The sequence below is a fragment of the Bos grunniens genome, chromosome 10, assembly GCF_055505025.1.
Source record: "Bos grunniens cultivar Pamir isolate PY7600 chromosome 10, Bosgru_T2T1.0, whole genome shotgun sequence".
NCBI classification, from domain to species: domain Eukaryota; kingdom Metazoa; phylum Chordata; class Mammalia; order Artiodactyla; family Bovidae; genus Bos; species Bos grunniens.
Window position 1 is genome coordinate 22690220 of NC_141174.1, and position 16837 is coordinate 22707056.

General features: G+C 50.1%; 1 protein-coding gene across 9 annotated transcripts in view; it reads left to right on the plus strand.

Annotated features, from left to right (window-relative positions):
* ACTN1 (actinin alpha 1) overlaps positions 1 to 16837 on the plus strand; it is a 98168-nt gene that overhangs the window by 57381 nt on the left and 23950 nt on the right. For all 9 annotated transcript variants that reach the window (XM_086320078.1, XM_086320069.1, XM_086320070.1 and 6 more), the window contains exons 3-7: positions 1652 to 1771; positions 9902 to 9988; positions 11816 to 11903; positions 12416 to 12494; positions 16061 to 16142. In XM_086320078.1, the coding sequence (XP_086176204.1) occupies positions 1652 to 1771; positions 9902 to 9988; positions 11816 to 11903; positions 12416 to 12494; positions 16061 to 16142 (456 nt within the window). The remainder of the gene's footprint in view (positions 1 to 1651; positions 1772 to 9901; positions 9989 to 11815; positions 11904 to 12415; positions 12495 to 16060; positions 16143 to 16837) is intronic.

The following is a 16837-nucleotide window of genomic DNA, read 5'->3' on the forward strand; positions in this document are numbered from 1 at the left end:
ACGATGCCTTTTCCTCCCTGAGTGTCTCTGGAGATGGTTAGGATGGCAGGAAAAGGAAGGGGGGGTCCCCCCCTCTGCAAGGGGACCTCTGCTGCCTGTAGAGGTCCTCTGAGTGTGGTCCCTGGACCACCCAGCAGAATCAGCAGGACTACTTAGCCACATGTGGGTTCCCAGACCTCCAAAGTCAGAAACTCAGGAGGAAGGGGAAGGGGGCCAGACGCCTACCGTCAGCAGGTTCTCCAGGTGATTTTGTGTGGACCGAAGTCTCAGGACTTTGCTACCTCCCTTGTCTTGGAGGAGCCTGTTCCAGCCAGTGGATGTAGCTGGCAGTTAGGCTGGCGAGCTCAGGCTTAGCAGGACCTAAAGGCTGGGGCTCTAGTGGGAGCAGCCCTCATGGGGCACGGTGGGGTGTGGGGGGAGGGCCACAAGGTACTGGCTCCATCCCACCTATTGGAAGGGAGCCCTGGGGCGTCTCATCTGCCCAGGGGGGCAGTAGGATACCTTCCCAGAGAGGGTGGGCTGTGGCCACAGCCTTGGGGAAGCCACACATGGGAAGTCTTGATTTAATAATAAAAACCCAGCTGGGCTTCCCTGGATGCTGCCAGGCCAAGTGACATCTGTAGCAGGAAGTCTGTTCTGTGGAAGTCGGGTGGGGGCTCTGGGGAGGGGGCTCCCTGGAGAAGTGCTGCTCTTGACAGGATGAGCATGGCCAGCATCAGGGCCACCATGCCCCTTGGGATCTCTCAGCCAGGCTGTTGATGTGCTCAGAAGTGGGGTGGAGAGGGGGCCGCTGGGCTGGGCTGGAGCCTGTGGTGGGTGTGACGTCCTGAGTTCGAGGATGGTGGTTCTCAGACCTCTCAGAGACTGAAAGCTGTGCGCCCCTTCCCCAGGTCTGGGCACACGTTGCATGTATACATTTTTCAAATGGCTTCAGGGGATCCTTGGACACCTCCTTCCTGTGCTCTGAGCAGGGTATTTGGAGAACCAGCTCATCACCCCCTGCTTCCCTGAAGCTCCTGACCGTAAACACTGAACAGCAGAAGCTCTGTGTGGGAAGCAGGGGTCAGCAAAATGGCCGCTGAGTGAGGGTGGAGGGTTGACTTGGAGCTGAGCTGAGAGTGCCCCTGGGCAGCAGTAAACGGATAAGACCTGTGGTTCTCAAATGAGAGAGGGGCTCTGTGGGCAACACACAGGGAGCTTTCCCCAAATACCCTAGCAAGACCCACACCCTCCCCCGGATCGGCCTTTGCAGATGCTGTTCCTTCTGCCTTGATCGCTGTTCCCTGCAGTCTGGGTCTGTTGGCCTCCCACTAAGAGGCCTCCCCTGCCCACCTCACAACTCTTTCACCCTCCTACCTGCCCTCCTCCTCTGCAGTCTCTTTTAAAGCGTTTGTTTTAAGCATTTCTCCTTTTTGGCTTTTTGTTCATTTGTGTATGTTGATGTATGTTGAAGGTCTGTCTGTCCCCCTGGACCGTAAGTCCATGAAGGCAGCGAGCTGTTTTGTTCACCCCTGTATTCCTAGCACACAGCCAAGTCCTTTGACATATACTCAGGGCTTAGTACAGACTTGTTGAGTGGCTGCAAGCAGTTAGAGCTGAGAAGTAGGAGAACAGTGTTTCACTTCCCATTCCTCCCTCTCCGTCTGTTCAGGTGAACGTTTGGCCAAGCCCGAGAGAGGCAAAATGAGGGTGCACAAGATCTCCAATGTCAACAAGGCCCTGGACTTCATAGCCAGCAAGGGGGTCAAGCTGGTGTCCATAGGAGCTGAAGGTGAGTAGGGCCTGCCCCCTGGCTGCCCCCCACCCCCATCCCACCCCTCTGCATCCAGCTGGATTTTCTGCCCCCACCTCTTGGTTCTCTTGGCCTTTTCTAGCCTGACTCCTAGACCCACACATCCATGGGCGCATTTGGAAGTAGGGCTCCCAGCACCTGGCTAGCCAGTGGATCCTTCATGTAAAAACATCACTTTCCGTCTAGTCTCTGTACCTTGGTGACCGTGACCCCAACCCCCCCACCCCTTTAACCCCCCACCCCCCACTGAAGCCCAGCACTGTCGGATCCGTGGGATCCACATGTGTGGAATGCCACATCCCCCTTCTGCAGGCCTGGCTGTGCTCCCCTGTCCCAAGCACAGAGTTCTGCAGCCTGGGGAGAATGTGTGGACATTGGTGCGTACCGGGAGCCCCTGTAGGATGGGTGTCCAGAAGGCTTTAGGTTTCTTTTTTTGGCCACACTGCGAGACATGAGAGATCTTAGTTCCCAGACCAGGGATCGAACCCGTGTCCCCTGCATTGGAAGCATAGAGTCTTAACTGCTGGACTGCCAGGGAAGTCCCAGGAATATTCTTAGTAACATTTCCCTGCAGAGCAGCTTCTTGAATTTTTTCCCTTTTACTTAAGAAAAAAAATTTGTTTATACACCTGAAACTAACACCAGCTTGTCAATCAGCTATACTTCAATCTTTAAAAATTGTTTAAAGTTCAGTTTAAACCATTATTAGCATGTTCTTAATGGTTAGAAGGAGGTGGCACAGTTTCTTGTGTGCGGTTCTGAAGGACTTGGAGAGGGTCAAGGTGATTAGAATAAAGTACCATAACCAGGCCCCATGAGGACTATGTCCCACGGATTCATCAGTGGATTGGGCACCTCTGTGGTGCCAGAGACTAAAAGGTGAGTAGTACAGTCTCCATTCATTCATTCATTCATTGTAGATATAACCTGGACTGTGATTACTGATCACTTGCTCTGCAGCAGGCACTGTGCTAAAGCCTTTTGTACCAGGGATCTTATTTCATCCTCGCCATAGCCCTGTGAGATGGCTCGAATTGTTATCCCCATTTTACAAAAAGAAAACATGTGCCTAATGAAGATTAACTTGTCCAAAGTCCTGTCTTCAGCAAGTGGTAAAGCCGGAACTCAAATCCAGGCCAGAGTGACACTAGAGAAATGCCCCAGAGGGTGGCCTTTCCTTACAGAGGGTGCGGGGTGTTGTTCCAGTAAATCCATGCTGCTGCTGCTAAGTCGCTTCATTCGTGTCCGACTCTGTGCGACCCCATAGACGGCAGCCCACCATGCTCTCCCGTCCTGGGATTCTCCAGGCAAGAACACTGGAGTGGGTTGCCATTTCCTTCTCCAATGCATGAAAGTGGAAAGTGAAAGTGAAGTCGCTCAGTTGTGTCTGACTCTTAGTGACCCCATGGACTGCAGCCTACCAGGCTCCTGTGTCCATGGGATTTTCCAGGCAAGAGTACTGGAGTGGGGTGCCATTGCCTTCTCCAAGTAAATCCATAGCAGCTGATCTTTTTCTCTGGTTGATGATCTGAAAGTCCTCCTCCTTTTTTCTGAAAATTGAGGGATTTGATATAGCAAACTCAAACTGAGAAACTTGAGCACAGGAGCTGGCAAACTATAGTCCATGGGGTCAAACCTGGCGGACCCGGGCTTTTGTAAATATTGGAACACGGCCACACCCGTTTGTTTACATATTATTGGCTGCTTTCCTGCTGCAGGCAGAATTGAATAACTGTCTCAGAGACCATATCCCTGCAAAGCTGAAAATATTTCCTATCAGGCCCTTTACGGGAAAAGCTTGCTGACCCTTGCCTTATCAGGGACTCAGGCTAGTCCTTGAGGTCATTGTGGGTGGTGCCTTTTGTGTCCCACCCCCTGAGCTGTGAGGCAGAGATCATGTCTCCTACATCCTTGTGGCCCCAGCTCCCAGTGGCATGCTGCCCACAGTCAGTGCTCAGTAAATGTTTGAAGGGCTTGTGTACAGCAAGGTACCAAAGAAGAAAAGAATTGTTTGTTCTCTTAGGGAGGAATCAAGACTTGGCAGAAAAAGTTTCAGCTAAGCAGGGATGGGAAGCCAAAGAAATTACCACTCTGGTAGTCTGCTACAAGCTCAGATGCTCCCTGGGGCAGGGAAGTGGAGGATGTGTGAGGTGGGCCAGAGACAGTAGGGATGAGTGGGGAGTGGGGAGAAGTGGGAAAAACACATTCTTCTAAGCGGGGCAGCTGCTGTGTAGATCTAACCAATTGTTGCTGAGTGGGAATACATATCCAGTGTTGCCAGATGTTCTGAATTTTTCGAAAGAAGCCAGAAATCCAGACTTTTAGAAAGGAGAATGTAACAACTACCATAATATATATATGTGTGTGTATATATATACATATATATATATAGAGAGAGAGTCCCAGGTGGTGCTAAAGAACCTGCCTGCCAATGCAGGAGACATAAGAGACTGGATTTGATCCCTGGGTCTGGAAGATCCTCTGGAGAAGGGAATGGCTTCCCGCTCCAGTATTCTTGCCTGGAGAATCCCATGGACAGAGGAGCCCGGTGGGCTATAGTCCATGGGGTCGCAAAGAGTCAGACACAACTGAAGCGACTTAGCGTGTGCGCATGCACACACACACGTATATATGGTAGTAATGTTAGTTGCTGCATCGCAGGCAGATTCTTTACCATCTGAACCACCAGTGAAGCCCGTGTGTGTGTGTGTGTGTGTCACTGAATACCAAAGGGAAGGAAGAAAGGAGAAGATGGGCAAGAATAGCACTTGCTGAGGTCCAGATCTGTGGCTGGCCAGACAGGACAGAATGCTTTGACAGGCTTGTAGTATCACCAGCCATATTTTACAGTCTAGGAAACGAAGGCTCAGAGGAGCTGCTCGAATGGAAGTGTGCAGTGTGTTGGCCACAGGCTCTGGGCCAGGTGGCTTCCATTTGGCAGAACACAGATTCAACCCTGGGGGTTTGGACTCCAGAGCTGAAGTCTAAACCTCTCCAATCACCAGGGCACTGCTGCCTCTCTGCAGGGGTCCAGGACAGAACCTTCACGTCTGATTTTCCTCAGCTGTGAAGTGGCGGGTCACACTAGCTGTGTGGTCTCAACAGAGGGGTAAGGAGCACAGCCAGACAGGGGCATAAACTCTAACCACCACCTCTGTTCTCCCAGGAGGTCACTTAACCTAGCTGGCTGGAGTTTTCTAGTTCCCTTAACACAGACGTTGCTTCTTGAAAGATTTCTAAAGCTGCTTTTAAAATGAGACATTCCAAGCCTTCCTGCTACCTTTAGGCCAAGGCTTCCCTCTTTGAAATCCTCTCTCCCATTTTAAGCCAATGCATTAATAGTAACCTATATGGGAAAAGAATCTGGAAAAGAATGAATGTCTCTATGTATAACTGAATCGCTTTGCTGTACACCTGAAATTAACACATTGTAAATCAACTATACTGCGACTAAAAAGAAAGAGGTCGAGCACCAAGATCATGCCAGGACGGCCCGCTGCTGAGCCAGGAAACCGGATGAGGCCCAGAAAGGGTTTTGTTTATTTTAATGAAATGAAGTTTGCTGCTGTAGACTATCAAAGACAGTGGAATGGATCACCCAGAAGGAGCTCTCCTGGGATTGGGGTGGGAGGAGACGTTGCCATTTATCCTGGCAGGGGAGCCTTGGGGACCAGATTGGGGCCCCAGTGAAAGACCCCAGACCTTTGAAGGATGATCACGTGGGACAAGGTCTTGACTCCGGCTGACCCTGGTGGGAAGCACCAGGCCTGGAAGGGAGATCCTGTGGGTAGGCAGACTGTGGAAAACATACAGAACCTTAGGGGATGGAGTGGGTGCTCTGGGAAAAGCATCAGGTGTTCAAAGTGAACACCCAAAGATGTTCAGGTGGAGGTCGGAGGCAAGGAGCATCCATGCCACAGGAGAGGTTAGAATAGATCCATTTCTTGTGTGATACTTGGTTCTAGAATGTCTAGACTTCATGGGATTGAGACTTGACCTGGGTGAGTGGTTGGGATTTAACCAGATGAGAGCACCTGAGAAGGAATTTTCATTTTAAAATCTAGAGGCAGGGAAAGCCTGATAGCTTTGGGTGCCAGAGCCTGGGAGTGGGCTTGATGATTTAGTGTCTGTCCTTAGGTTGGATGGTGGCCACTGGTCTGGGCAGTGGTGACCCCCCAGGGTGGAGGGTCTAGTTTTCTACCACATGGAGTTTCTTCAGCATCATTGATTCCACCATCTGAATACTGCCTGCCTGGAGTGGGGCCAAGAGAGAGGCAGGTTCTGAGTAAAAGCAGGATATGAACAGCTTCATAGGTAGCCGTGGTTTAGGAATGGCATCTTCCCACACCCACAGCAGACATTTGTTAATCTGTCATCATGGGTTTCCCCCAGGGGCCCGGTTACAGCCATGGCACCCCCCTTTTGGACTCAGTGTATCAGCCATAAAGACACCTGTGAGATGGACAAACTTACTCCAAACATAGAGCTGCCTAGTGAAAGGATCCATTCTGGGGAGGGTTTTTGAGGGTGAGGGGGGCTCAGGTGGACACGGGGATGAAAACAAATCGCTCTCTTTGCCTGTACTCGGCTCCTTTGTTTTCTGGCATGCAACTGCTTCCTTGGTAGGCGTTGAAAATTCAGTAAGCAAACTCCTCAGGGGTTGGGTATTTCTGGAAGAGAAAAGAAGTAAGTTGGTAAGACCTAAAGAGGAAGCTGTCTTGTCTTCCTTGGTATTGGGAGGACTCTGAGCTCAAGGCCAACAGGAGGCTGGGTTATTTAGCCTTTATGCTGGCAAAAACTGAAGGCAGGAGGAGAAGGGGGATGACAGAGGACGAGATGGTTGGATGGCATCACTGACTCAATGGACATGAGTTTGAGCAAGCTCCGGGAGATGGTGAAGGACAGGGAAGCCTGGCTAGCTGCAGTCCATGGGGTCACAAAGAGTCGGACACGACTGAGCGACTGAACAACAGATGGGGGTGGGTGAGTACACACACACACCCCTCCACCCCCCAGGTCAAGAGGGAGTGGCATTGCAGCCTCGACTCCCTAGAAAGGCATTACCACCTGGAGCTTTTTCTTGATGTTAAAAAAAATTTCTCCTTGATTTGAGATGGTGTCCATACAATTTAATACCTGATTTTTGTCTTCTGTAATTACAAAGATTTTTTCCAAATCATCAAAAAATTGTAATTATGATTTTTAATGGCTGTGTTAATTATCTGTTTGTTGAGCACAAGTGTGCTCTGTTCCAGATCTGCATCCAGTCCTCGAGGAGCCTGAATGCTGTTGTGTTCTCTGCCCGTTCAGGCGTCTGTGGTTGGTGTCCTCCATTCATTCGTTCGTTTAGCAGACGTTGATGGAGGGCTGTTTCTGTGCCAGGCACAGTTCTGGGCTCCAAGCAGTGCTGGAAAACGAAAACATCTTTGTCCTCAGGGAGCTTATGTTCTGGAAGAGCGAGAAAGAAAATACGTGTATCAGTTGCAGGAGAGTAAAGAGGGAGATCCAGGAAGGGCTTAGTGAGAAGATGCAGGGTGAGTGGAGGCAGGAGGGAGGTGAGGGATATCCTGGGAGAGGGGAGCAACAGGGAGGCCGTGGGACTTCAGGGGGAGGGGGACAGGGGTCCCGGAGGCCCCAGCAGCCGCTGCTCTGAGTGGGGTGGGACGCCCTGGACGTCTTGAGCAGAGGGAGTGGCAGGGTCTGGGCTGCACTTGGTCACACCTTGTATTTTGTACCTTCACAGGGTTTCCAGGGTGGGGTCATGATAAGTAACCTGGCAGCAGGTGCCTTTATACGCCAGCCTTAATCTACATTTCACACCACTGGCTGACTGGGGCTGGAGAGAGAATTTTACTCTCAAAAAGTTGAGCGACTTCAAGATGCCTTGCTCCCTGTTGACAAATTATTTCCCCAAAAGGTGTTTCTTTAAAACTAATTTATACTTCTAGCCACAGGGTGAGAGCCACACGGCTATCTATCATTAGATTGATAGATCTGTCAATCTAACGATAGATCGTTACCATCATTATGTGTATTTGCTTGTTTTTAACTTTGTTCATTTAATAGCTGGGAAAATGGTATATCTCTAATTACAAGTGGGTTTGACATTCTTGTAAGATGGTGGTTTGTATTTCGTGTTTTGTGAAGTGTCTGTTCATGTTCTTTGCCGACTCCTGTATTATGAGTTTAGACTTTTTTACCTTATCAATTTATATAAGCACTTTGAATGTTACAGATGCAATACTGTTGGGAGTCACAAGTGAAAGAGCATTTTAAGCATAGCAAACCTTTAGGAGGGGCTTTCCCAGCAGTCCTGTGGTTAAGACCCCATGCTTCCACTGCAGGGAGCCCTGACTGGGGAACTAAGATCCTGCATTCCATGCTGCTGCTGCTGCTGCTAAGTCGCTTCAGTCGTGTCCGACTCTGTGCGACCCCATAGACGGCAGCCCACCAGGCTCCCCCGTCCCTGGGATTCTCCAGCCAAGAACACTGGAGTGGGTTGCCATTTCCTTCTCTAGTGCATGAAAGTGAAAAGTGAAAGTGAAGTTCTCGGTCGTGTCCGACTCTTAGCGACCCCATGGACTGCAGCCTACCAGGCTCCTCCGTCCATGGGATTTTCTAGGCAAGAGTACTGGAGTGGGGTGCCATCGCCTTCTCCGTGCATTCCATGAGATGTGGCCAAAAAATAAAATAAAAAATATTAAACTTTTAGGAACTGATTCTTGACTGATTGACTCCACTTCCCCCTCAGCATGCTCTGCAGAGTGTGTGCAGCTGTCTCAGTTGTTGAGGAGGATGGTTGTATGCTGCTGCAGCTCCCTGTCTCTCTAACTGAGTTTCTCAGACTTGGGTCATTGCTCTGCTGATGCCTAGAGTTCTGGGAGGGACATTTCAGCCCCCCTCTTAGCAGGAAGAATCACATCCTGTCCCATGCCCAAAGGGGCCACTGTTCTTCCTTTGCTGAGAACCCTGGTGCAGGCTCAGCAACTTTACCCCCACACTGCCCCCCGAAGCAGCTGTGGGCCAGGCCTCACTGCCCAGTGCCTGCACCTTGCCAGTCACAGAGCAGCACGCAGTTTTGCCCTCTCTTTTGTGGAAGGGGAAGAGGTATTAGAATTAATTTCCTTACAGGAATCCACTCTTTGTTTAAAAGGTTTGTGGGAAGCAAACCCAAGTGGACGTTGGCTCAGGGGATCAGGGGTCCTTGGCCGTTGTCTCTTCTCATGGTCTTGTTGGGTGTCCCCCAAATCTACTGTTGTCAGGAGGGAAAAATGAGATATTCTTTCGATGCGAGAGTCTTAACTGAGAGTAGCTCACCACGGGGCCAGGTTACTGTCTCCTGGCCTGGGAGCAGGAAAGGTAAGGAGTCTGTCTGTTATCTGCTCAGTCTCCAAGCCTGTAAATGACTACATCTTTTAGGATCCTTAAAGACAGGGCTTATTTATCTTTGTATGTCCTGCCTCTAAGCCTGGGACAAAAAAAAACTTCATAGAATTTATAGCATTAAAATAAAAACCTAGAAGGTGCTGCTTAGATTGAATTTAGTGGGGTATCTCTTAATTTTGATTTTGAAGCTGCTGTTTGTTTTTTTATGAAAAAATACCAAGTTATGGCATCATGAACTTGATTTGTGAGTTAGTGGATCCTTCTAGTAGCAGTTTGTAAACCTTTGTCAGGTTGGTTAATTTCTGTTGCCTGCACTGACTTCCCAGGTGGGTGGGTGGGTGGCTGTTGTGAGAGCTGTGCTTGCCCAGAGGTCCTCCTCTCTGGAGGTGCCAGGACATTTGCGATGGCGTAGAAGTCCTTTCCCTCTTCTCTGTTAGGCTTGTGGACACTGCCCAGGTTCAAGATGCCCCCTTCTCTGTTGCCTTTCCTGTTGTACCCAGTTGAACTGACCACACTCTCCTGGTCCCCCAGGACACCCCCAAATAGACTTCCCTCCTGGCACCTGCGATATATAATTGTGCTGACTTTTTGACTTCCCTCTAGAAGTGGAATGTGTGGCCTTTGACTTCCTAAGTGGTGCACAGAGTGATGTGAGCACTCAGGAAATGTGACCTTTGTCCCTGCTGAGACCCATCCTAACGTGTCCTGCTGCTGTTTCTGTAGAAATCGTGGATGGGAATGTGAAAATGACCCTGGGCATGATCTGGACCATCATCCTCCGCTTTGCCATCCAGGACATCTCTGTGGAAGGTAGGTCTTCTGCTCTGCTCCATGCTGTCCCCAGGCTTCCACCTCTCCCATGCCTTCACCATCACATCTTCCTCGCTGATCCATGGGGCAAGAGGTCCATTGCAAGCTGCATCCTGGGCCGCTTGTCTATCGATGGCATCCTCGCTCTCTCCTAGTCTACAGACAAGTAAAAACTGGAGTGCTGGCCCCTAGAGTTGCGTTGGCCTCCTCACTTTGAGAAAGCCCGAGATGGCTGTGGGGAAGTGTACTGGAACCACTGCTCTGGGGTTGTCAAATCCCAGAGTAGGGGAATAGCAGTCAGGAGAGAGCCATGAGAGAGACAGGGCCTCCACTTTGCTCCCATAGCACCCTCTGGTGGCCACCTTGCACGTCCGCAAGGGGCCACCATGGTCTGGGGCCGTGGTCTCTCTAAACTTTTGGTTTCACACTCCCGCAGTTTTTGACCTTTATGTCTGATAGGTGTGTATTTATTTTTCAGCAAATTATATTCATGTATTTCTATATCCTGGAGAAGGAAATAGCAACCCAATCTGGTATTCTTGCCTGGGTAAATTCTCGAGTACAGCGGAGCCTGCCAGGGTACAGTCCATGCGGTCGCAAGAGTCAAACGTGACTTAGCGCCTAAACCACCACCACCACCATTGCTATACAAACACATCAAACCAGATTTTTAAAAGATGAGATTGGAGGTATTTTTAAAGTATTTTTTAAAATTCATTTTAATGGCCTAGAAATTAATTTTTAATGAGGACAGTGTGGATTAAATTGCTTTGTTATGGGAATCTTGGTTTGACAGTGATACAGCAATGTGAAGGTCTTAAGTTTGGTTTATAGATACCTGGTTATTAGGGCTGAAGTGACTAAATAGATACCCACAGTAGTTGCTTAGGGTTCTTGTTCATGGTAATAGATACAAATCTGGTTTTCAAATAGCTTTCTTGATGAGTTTATTCTTTTGGGTAGACTTCTTGTCAGCTCTGAGTAAATAGTTGTTTTTATCTTGCTGAAAAGAGCTTGAACTAAAAGCGGAAGCATTAGCTTTGAAGATTTTTATCATTTTCTTGTGCTTGAATTACTATATTATCTTTGCAGGAATTGTTGAGCGTCATTTTAAAGTCCATTTTGTGAACTGAAACCCACTTCACTGAGTACCGCGAGCTGCTATTCACAGATGTGAACACATGGGGGCAGTGTGGTTTGCGGCCCTCCCGGGCCGGAAGCTTCTGGGGCTCCCTCAGATACCTGCCCTACTTACTGACACCTGTCTGCTTTACACACAGCAGCAGTGTCGATCCATGCATTAAATATGAGGAGACCTTGTTTTTTCTTTTTAGATGAACAGTAAATGTGACTGGGAGTCCTAATGCTTTCTTCTTACATGACTGTGTGCAATCCACAGGGCACACGGGCCCTCCCTGTCTGAAGAGTCCTAGATTTCAGATTTCACAGACCAGTCAACCCTTCCTCCCCAAAGTGGCTGCCCGACAGAGGTTGCCGACTTAATTTTGTGTTGTTGCTATTTCTTGCATAAAAGGGAGTGAAGGGGAGAGAGTCTGAAAGTTTGAAAGGCCATTTTCTCATTATTTTAATGTATCAGGTGGCCAGTTCTGAAATGATACCTGGCTTACTTCTGTGTCTCAAATAACGTCTCAAACTTTGTCCAGGAAATAGATTTAATGGCCTAGAAGCAGCAGGGTTGAAATCTAGGAGTCTCTGTGTGGACCCCCGTGTGAAGGACCCTGTGGTCACAGGGGTCCTTAAGGAGCCCACACCCTCCTTCCACAAGCCAGACTCTGACCTCTCTGCCCGTCATCCCCTTCCCCACAGAGACTTCAGCGAAGGAAGGGCTTCTCTTGTGGTGTCAGAGAAAGACAGCCCCTTACAAGAACGTCAACATCCAGAACTTCCACATAAGGTGCGTGGCAGGGGGCTGAGGGGCTCTTGCAGAAGCCAGGCTGCTTCCCCCAAGGACCCCTGGGGCTCCTGGGCTGGGTCAGTCTCTGCTCTGGAACAGAACACAGAGCCTTGGGGAAGGAGTCGCTTTTCTGGAAAGGGAGTGTTGCCCTTCGAGGCCCACTCTGTTCTGGCTGCTGCCTGATACATCTTGGGTTGAAGCTCTTGGAGCCCCCTCAGGAGAGTGTCCGGAGAGTTCTAGCCTGGGGCTCTGAAACAGAGCAGACAAGGGCCCCAGACCTTGGTGGGAGGCTTGGGTGGGACGTGACAACTCACCAAACCCCATGGAGCCTTAACCCGGTGCCTGGGATTGTGGCAGCAAGCAGGCTCCTTCCCACTCTGTTCTCCCAACTCCTGCTCCGAGGGGTTGTGGGTTCATCTCTGGAAAAAATGAGATCCCTGCTTGGCACTTTGCCCTGAGTGCTTGGCTCCACTCACCCTCTGGCCACCCCCCACCACCTCTCCCCTGGGCAGCTGGAAGGACGGCCTCGGCTTCTGTGCCTTGATCCACCGACACCGGCCTGAGCTGATCGACTATGGGAAGCTGCGGAAGGTTTGTGTGCTCGCCTGACCCTCCCACCTGTCCCCGCCAGCTCCCACCCAGCTGGTCCCCCTGGGGTGGGTGGGGGAAGGGCGGGACTGGGCCACCTGCTCTGAGAGCCCACAGCCCAGCGTGAGAGCGTGTCAGTCTTAGACTAGCCTAGGAGACGGCCCCTCTGGAAGTAAGAGGAAAACACCTTACATCAGGGCTCCTTGAGTGTGTATATGCTTGCCAACATGCCCAACCTGCCAGGAAAGGCATCAAAAGCGCCACAGAAATTCTGTTAGGATGCTGAGATCCTCAGTGGCATTTCCCCGTTCTGAGATCCTCAGTGGCATTTCCCCGTTCTGGTTTTCTGGGTTTCCCAAGGTGCGTGCCTTACTTTCCTAATTTTAGATTCTCACGTCCTTAGAGATGTGTATCCCAGCCTTGTCTGAGATGTGCTGCGCAGTCCTGGGCAGGTCCCCCCCAGGGATCTGCTTTCCCTCCTGGTCGAAAGTTGGAGGGGATTTTGTTGCCGCTTGATTTCATTTGCGCTTTTGGCGTGAAGCTGCTGGGGGATTTTCTTGAGCGTCTGTGTTGAGGAGCAGACCGGGAGGTGGGAGCTGTGTGTCTAGCTTCATGGTGGTTCTTAGCGTCCGGGCTGGTTAAAGGACACTGGCCTGACCTTGGAGAGGGCCGTCCAGGACACTCTGACTGGACTCACTGCCCTCCCTCTCAGCCTATCCCGGCACAAGAGGCCTCGTGGAGCAGGCATCCTGGGAGAGACCACCCTTGGTGCCCTCCCCACCCCACCCCAGTAGACGGTCTGGAGCTCAGGTTGGAATGTCCCCTGTAGGTGCTTGGATCTCTTGACAAAAAAGACTTCTAGGAATGACTGTTCTGGTTTTTGTCTCCTTGACCTCAGTACTTGGAGATCTTGGTTTTCAGCCAAGTCCCCCACCTTGCCTGTGCCCACCGTGGCCATGCCAGGCTTGATGTTGCAGGTAGAGGAGCTGCTCTGTGGCATCAGACCCTCTGTTTGGGGGGATGTGTGTGTAGGAGGGGGCTGCCGAAAAGGATTTGTGAGGGGAGAAAAGAGTCTGGTGGAGTTTCCCACACTCTCCAGAAATCCTAAGTTGGGCCTGAAGCTTGAGGCTGGGCCCCTGCCTTTCTGGAGGGGCTCACCACCTGCCGAAGGAGGGGAGCCCGCTGACTGGCCCTGTGATAGCTGTGTCCAGGTATATGTGGACGGGGGCCGGCTTACCTCTCGGGGGATGGGGAATCCCAGCCCTCTAATTCAGCCACTTTGCAAAGAAAAAAAGCAATTTGAGAACCCACCACCACCACCCCACTCCCCACCGCCCCAGCTGAAAAGTGTGCGGCCAAACCAAACAGGGGCCGACGTGGGGGAATCCTGGAGATGGAGACTTTTTTAAAGGCGTCATCATCACAGTCCTCCCAGCCGGTCAGCGGATGCACCGTGGTGACGGGAGTGTGTGTGCCTGGGTCCCTGCGTGGGGGGCTAGGGAGGCAGCACCCAGTTGATGCACAGCTGTGCCCAACCCTGTGTAAAGCGGGGCCTGTGCTGACTGTGGCTCTTCAGTCTCACCCCACACACCCCCGCCCTGACTCCAGGAGCCTCAGCCATTAGGGGAGGGAGAGTCCAGGGGCCTTTGTCTCATCCTCGGCCAGCTCTCTCCCCACCCTCTGCCCTCTCCGTGTCTTTTCATTTCTCCCGGCTCATTTCTCTGTGTTTCTCTGTGTCTGTCTCTTCTCTTCAATACAGTAGCAATAGCGATACTAGAATCCTAGCACAGACCTGTTCCCACTGAACCGTGGGCTCTTACCAGAAAGCCCAGAGGTTGCCAGAGCCTCTGGAGCTTGGGAACAGCGGGGAGCCAAGGGCTCTGACCAGGGAACACTTCCTTCGGTGGGCATGGGGGCCTGGTGGTCCCTGGGAATCTGGCAGGGTAGGGACGTGCGCACCCGGGGCCTGAGGATGGCCTAAGGCCTTGGACGGATATGACCACTGCCTCTTGGCAGTGGTTTTTATCATTCTGGAAACTGTCAGAAGCTTTCCCAGAAGGACTCCACCTTCTCTATTTTGAGCAATTTCTTCCTGAAAGTGTCCCAAATGAATGGATGTATCCTTTTGTCCCCTTTGATTCTCACCTTAGCAGATGCAGAAGCTGAGTTGCAGGCTGACAAAGCCAGTTTGCTTTAGGTTAGGCTTAGGAACCAAGAAGAGAGTGGGAGGTCCAGCCAGGAACTCTCTACTAAGTTGTGGCTCTTTTTCCACATTAAATTTTTTTTTTCAATTTGGTCAAATGTACATAATATGAAAAGTACCACTTTTAGAGGGGTGAGAGGGAGGGGATATTTGTATACATACAGCTGGTTCACTTTGTTGTATAGCAGAAACTAAGACAACATTGTAAAGCAATTATACTCCACGATTTTTTTTTTCAAGTACCACTTGAAGCATTTTTAAGTGTACAGTTCGGTGATATTAAGTATATTCACACCACCACCGTCCATCTCCAGAATGCTTCATCTTGCAAAATTGAAATTCTGAAGCCATCACACCATCACTCTCCACTCCTGCTTCTGCCAGCTCCTGGCAGACCACCGTTCTGCTTTCTGTATCTAGGAATTTAGGAGTAGGTACCTGTATAAGTGGCATCATATAATATTTGTTCTTTGAGTCTGGCTTATTTCCCTTTGCTTAATGTTTTCATGGTTCATCTATGTTGTAGCACGTTTCAGGATCTCTTCTCTTTTTTCCGCAGAATAGTATCCTGTGTCTATCTATCTGTCCATGAACGTTTGTGTTATTTCCACCTTTTGGCTATCATGTATAATGCTGTTATGAACGTGGATATACAATTATTTGAGTCCCTGTTTTCAGTTCTTTGGGATATAGACCCAGAAGTGGAATTGCTATGTCATATAGTTCCATGTTTAACTTTTTCAGGAACTTCCATACTGTTTTTCCATAGCAGCTGTACCATTTTACAATCCCACCAAACAGTGCACAAGGGTTCTGATTTTTCCACCTCCTCACCAGTCCCCGATAAGTTTTCTTGAGAAGGTAGCAGAAGCCAGAATGTAGTCAGAAGACTGTGGCTATTTGAAGGAGTCCCCAAATTTCATGGAATGTGAGCACCAAAGGGGCTTGAGAGCTCCTAGTCCAACTTTTGAGTAACAGATGGGGAGACTGAGGTTAGGTTGTTTGCCAGTCCAGCTGGCTGGTGGCAGAGCTGAAACCAGAAGTCAAGACTGATGGTTCCCAGGCCAGTGCCCCTGTCTCAGCTTGCATTTCTTAGCAATTCTTTCTTGGGCTGCAGGCTAGTATTCTTCACTCTATTTCTTTGACAAAGAAACTGCAACTTGAAGAGGAAAGATGGCATTTAAGTCCCCCAGCTAGCAGATCCTGGCCATGAGGCCAGACTTCTATACCCAGAGCTGGCCCCTGAGGACTGAACCAGGGAGGGGCCACAGCAGTACCCGCTTGCCCCCGAGTCTTGATGATCATGCAGTGGGGGCATCCAGAAACTTCTTGTGCTTCTCACCCGCCTCTTCTTCTTCTCCCCTAGGATGACCCACTGACAAACTTGAACACAGCTTTCGATGTAGCGGAGAAGTACCTGGACATTCCCAAGATGTTGGATGCAGAAGGTGAGAGGCCCTTCCCTCTGAGCCTTCGGCTTTTCTCCCAGCTGCATGCAGCGGCCAAGGGGCTGGGCCTTGGCACTCTGAGGCCAGACGGGAGAAGGCCTGGTTCCTGGGATCTCTTCTGGGGAGCCTGGGGATCACTAGTCTCTCAGGGATTCCACAGATAGATACCTTGAGATTTGGAGGGGGAGGTGGTAGCTGGTGCTGAAAAGGGCTGCCCGAGGGTGATGCGTATCTTGGTCTTGGAGTTGGGGTGCTGGGTGTTGGGGTGGAGCACAGTGGTCCTTTGTTGTTTAGGGGAGAGAAAAAGGTTTATTTACATGTGCTTCATGTCCATACATGGGAGCTTGCAGTGATGGGTAATTCAAAGAGATGATTTGAGTTTGAGGTCTATATGCATATCTAACTTCACAGGGGAAAGGGAGGGAGAGAAAGAACACTTATGGGCATGCTAATGACTTTTTGGAAAGATGAATGGACCCTTAGGAGAAGAGATGGAAGGTACAGTTTGTGACAATGTCTGTCAAGTTGTGGGGACATTTTCCAATGTGCAAAAGAAGGGAAAATAATATAAGGAACTTCCATATACCCACCGTCCAGATAGAACAATTATTGCGATTTTGTCACTTTTTTTTTTTTTCTATTTGTCTTCTTGTTGAAGTATTTTAAAACAAATCCCAGACACATCATAGCATCTC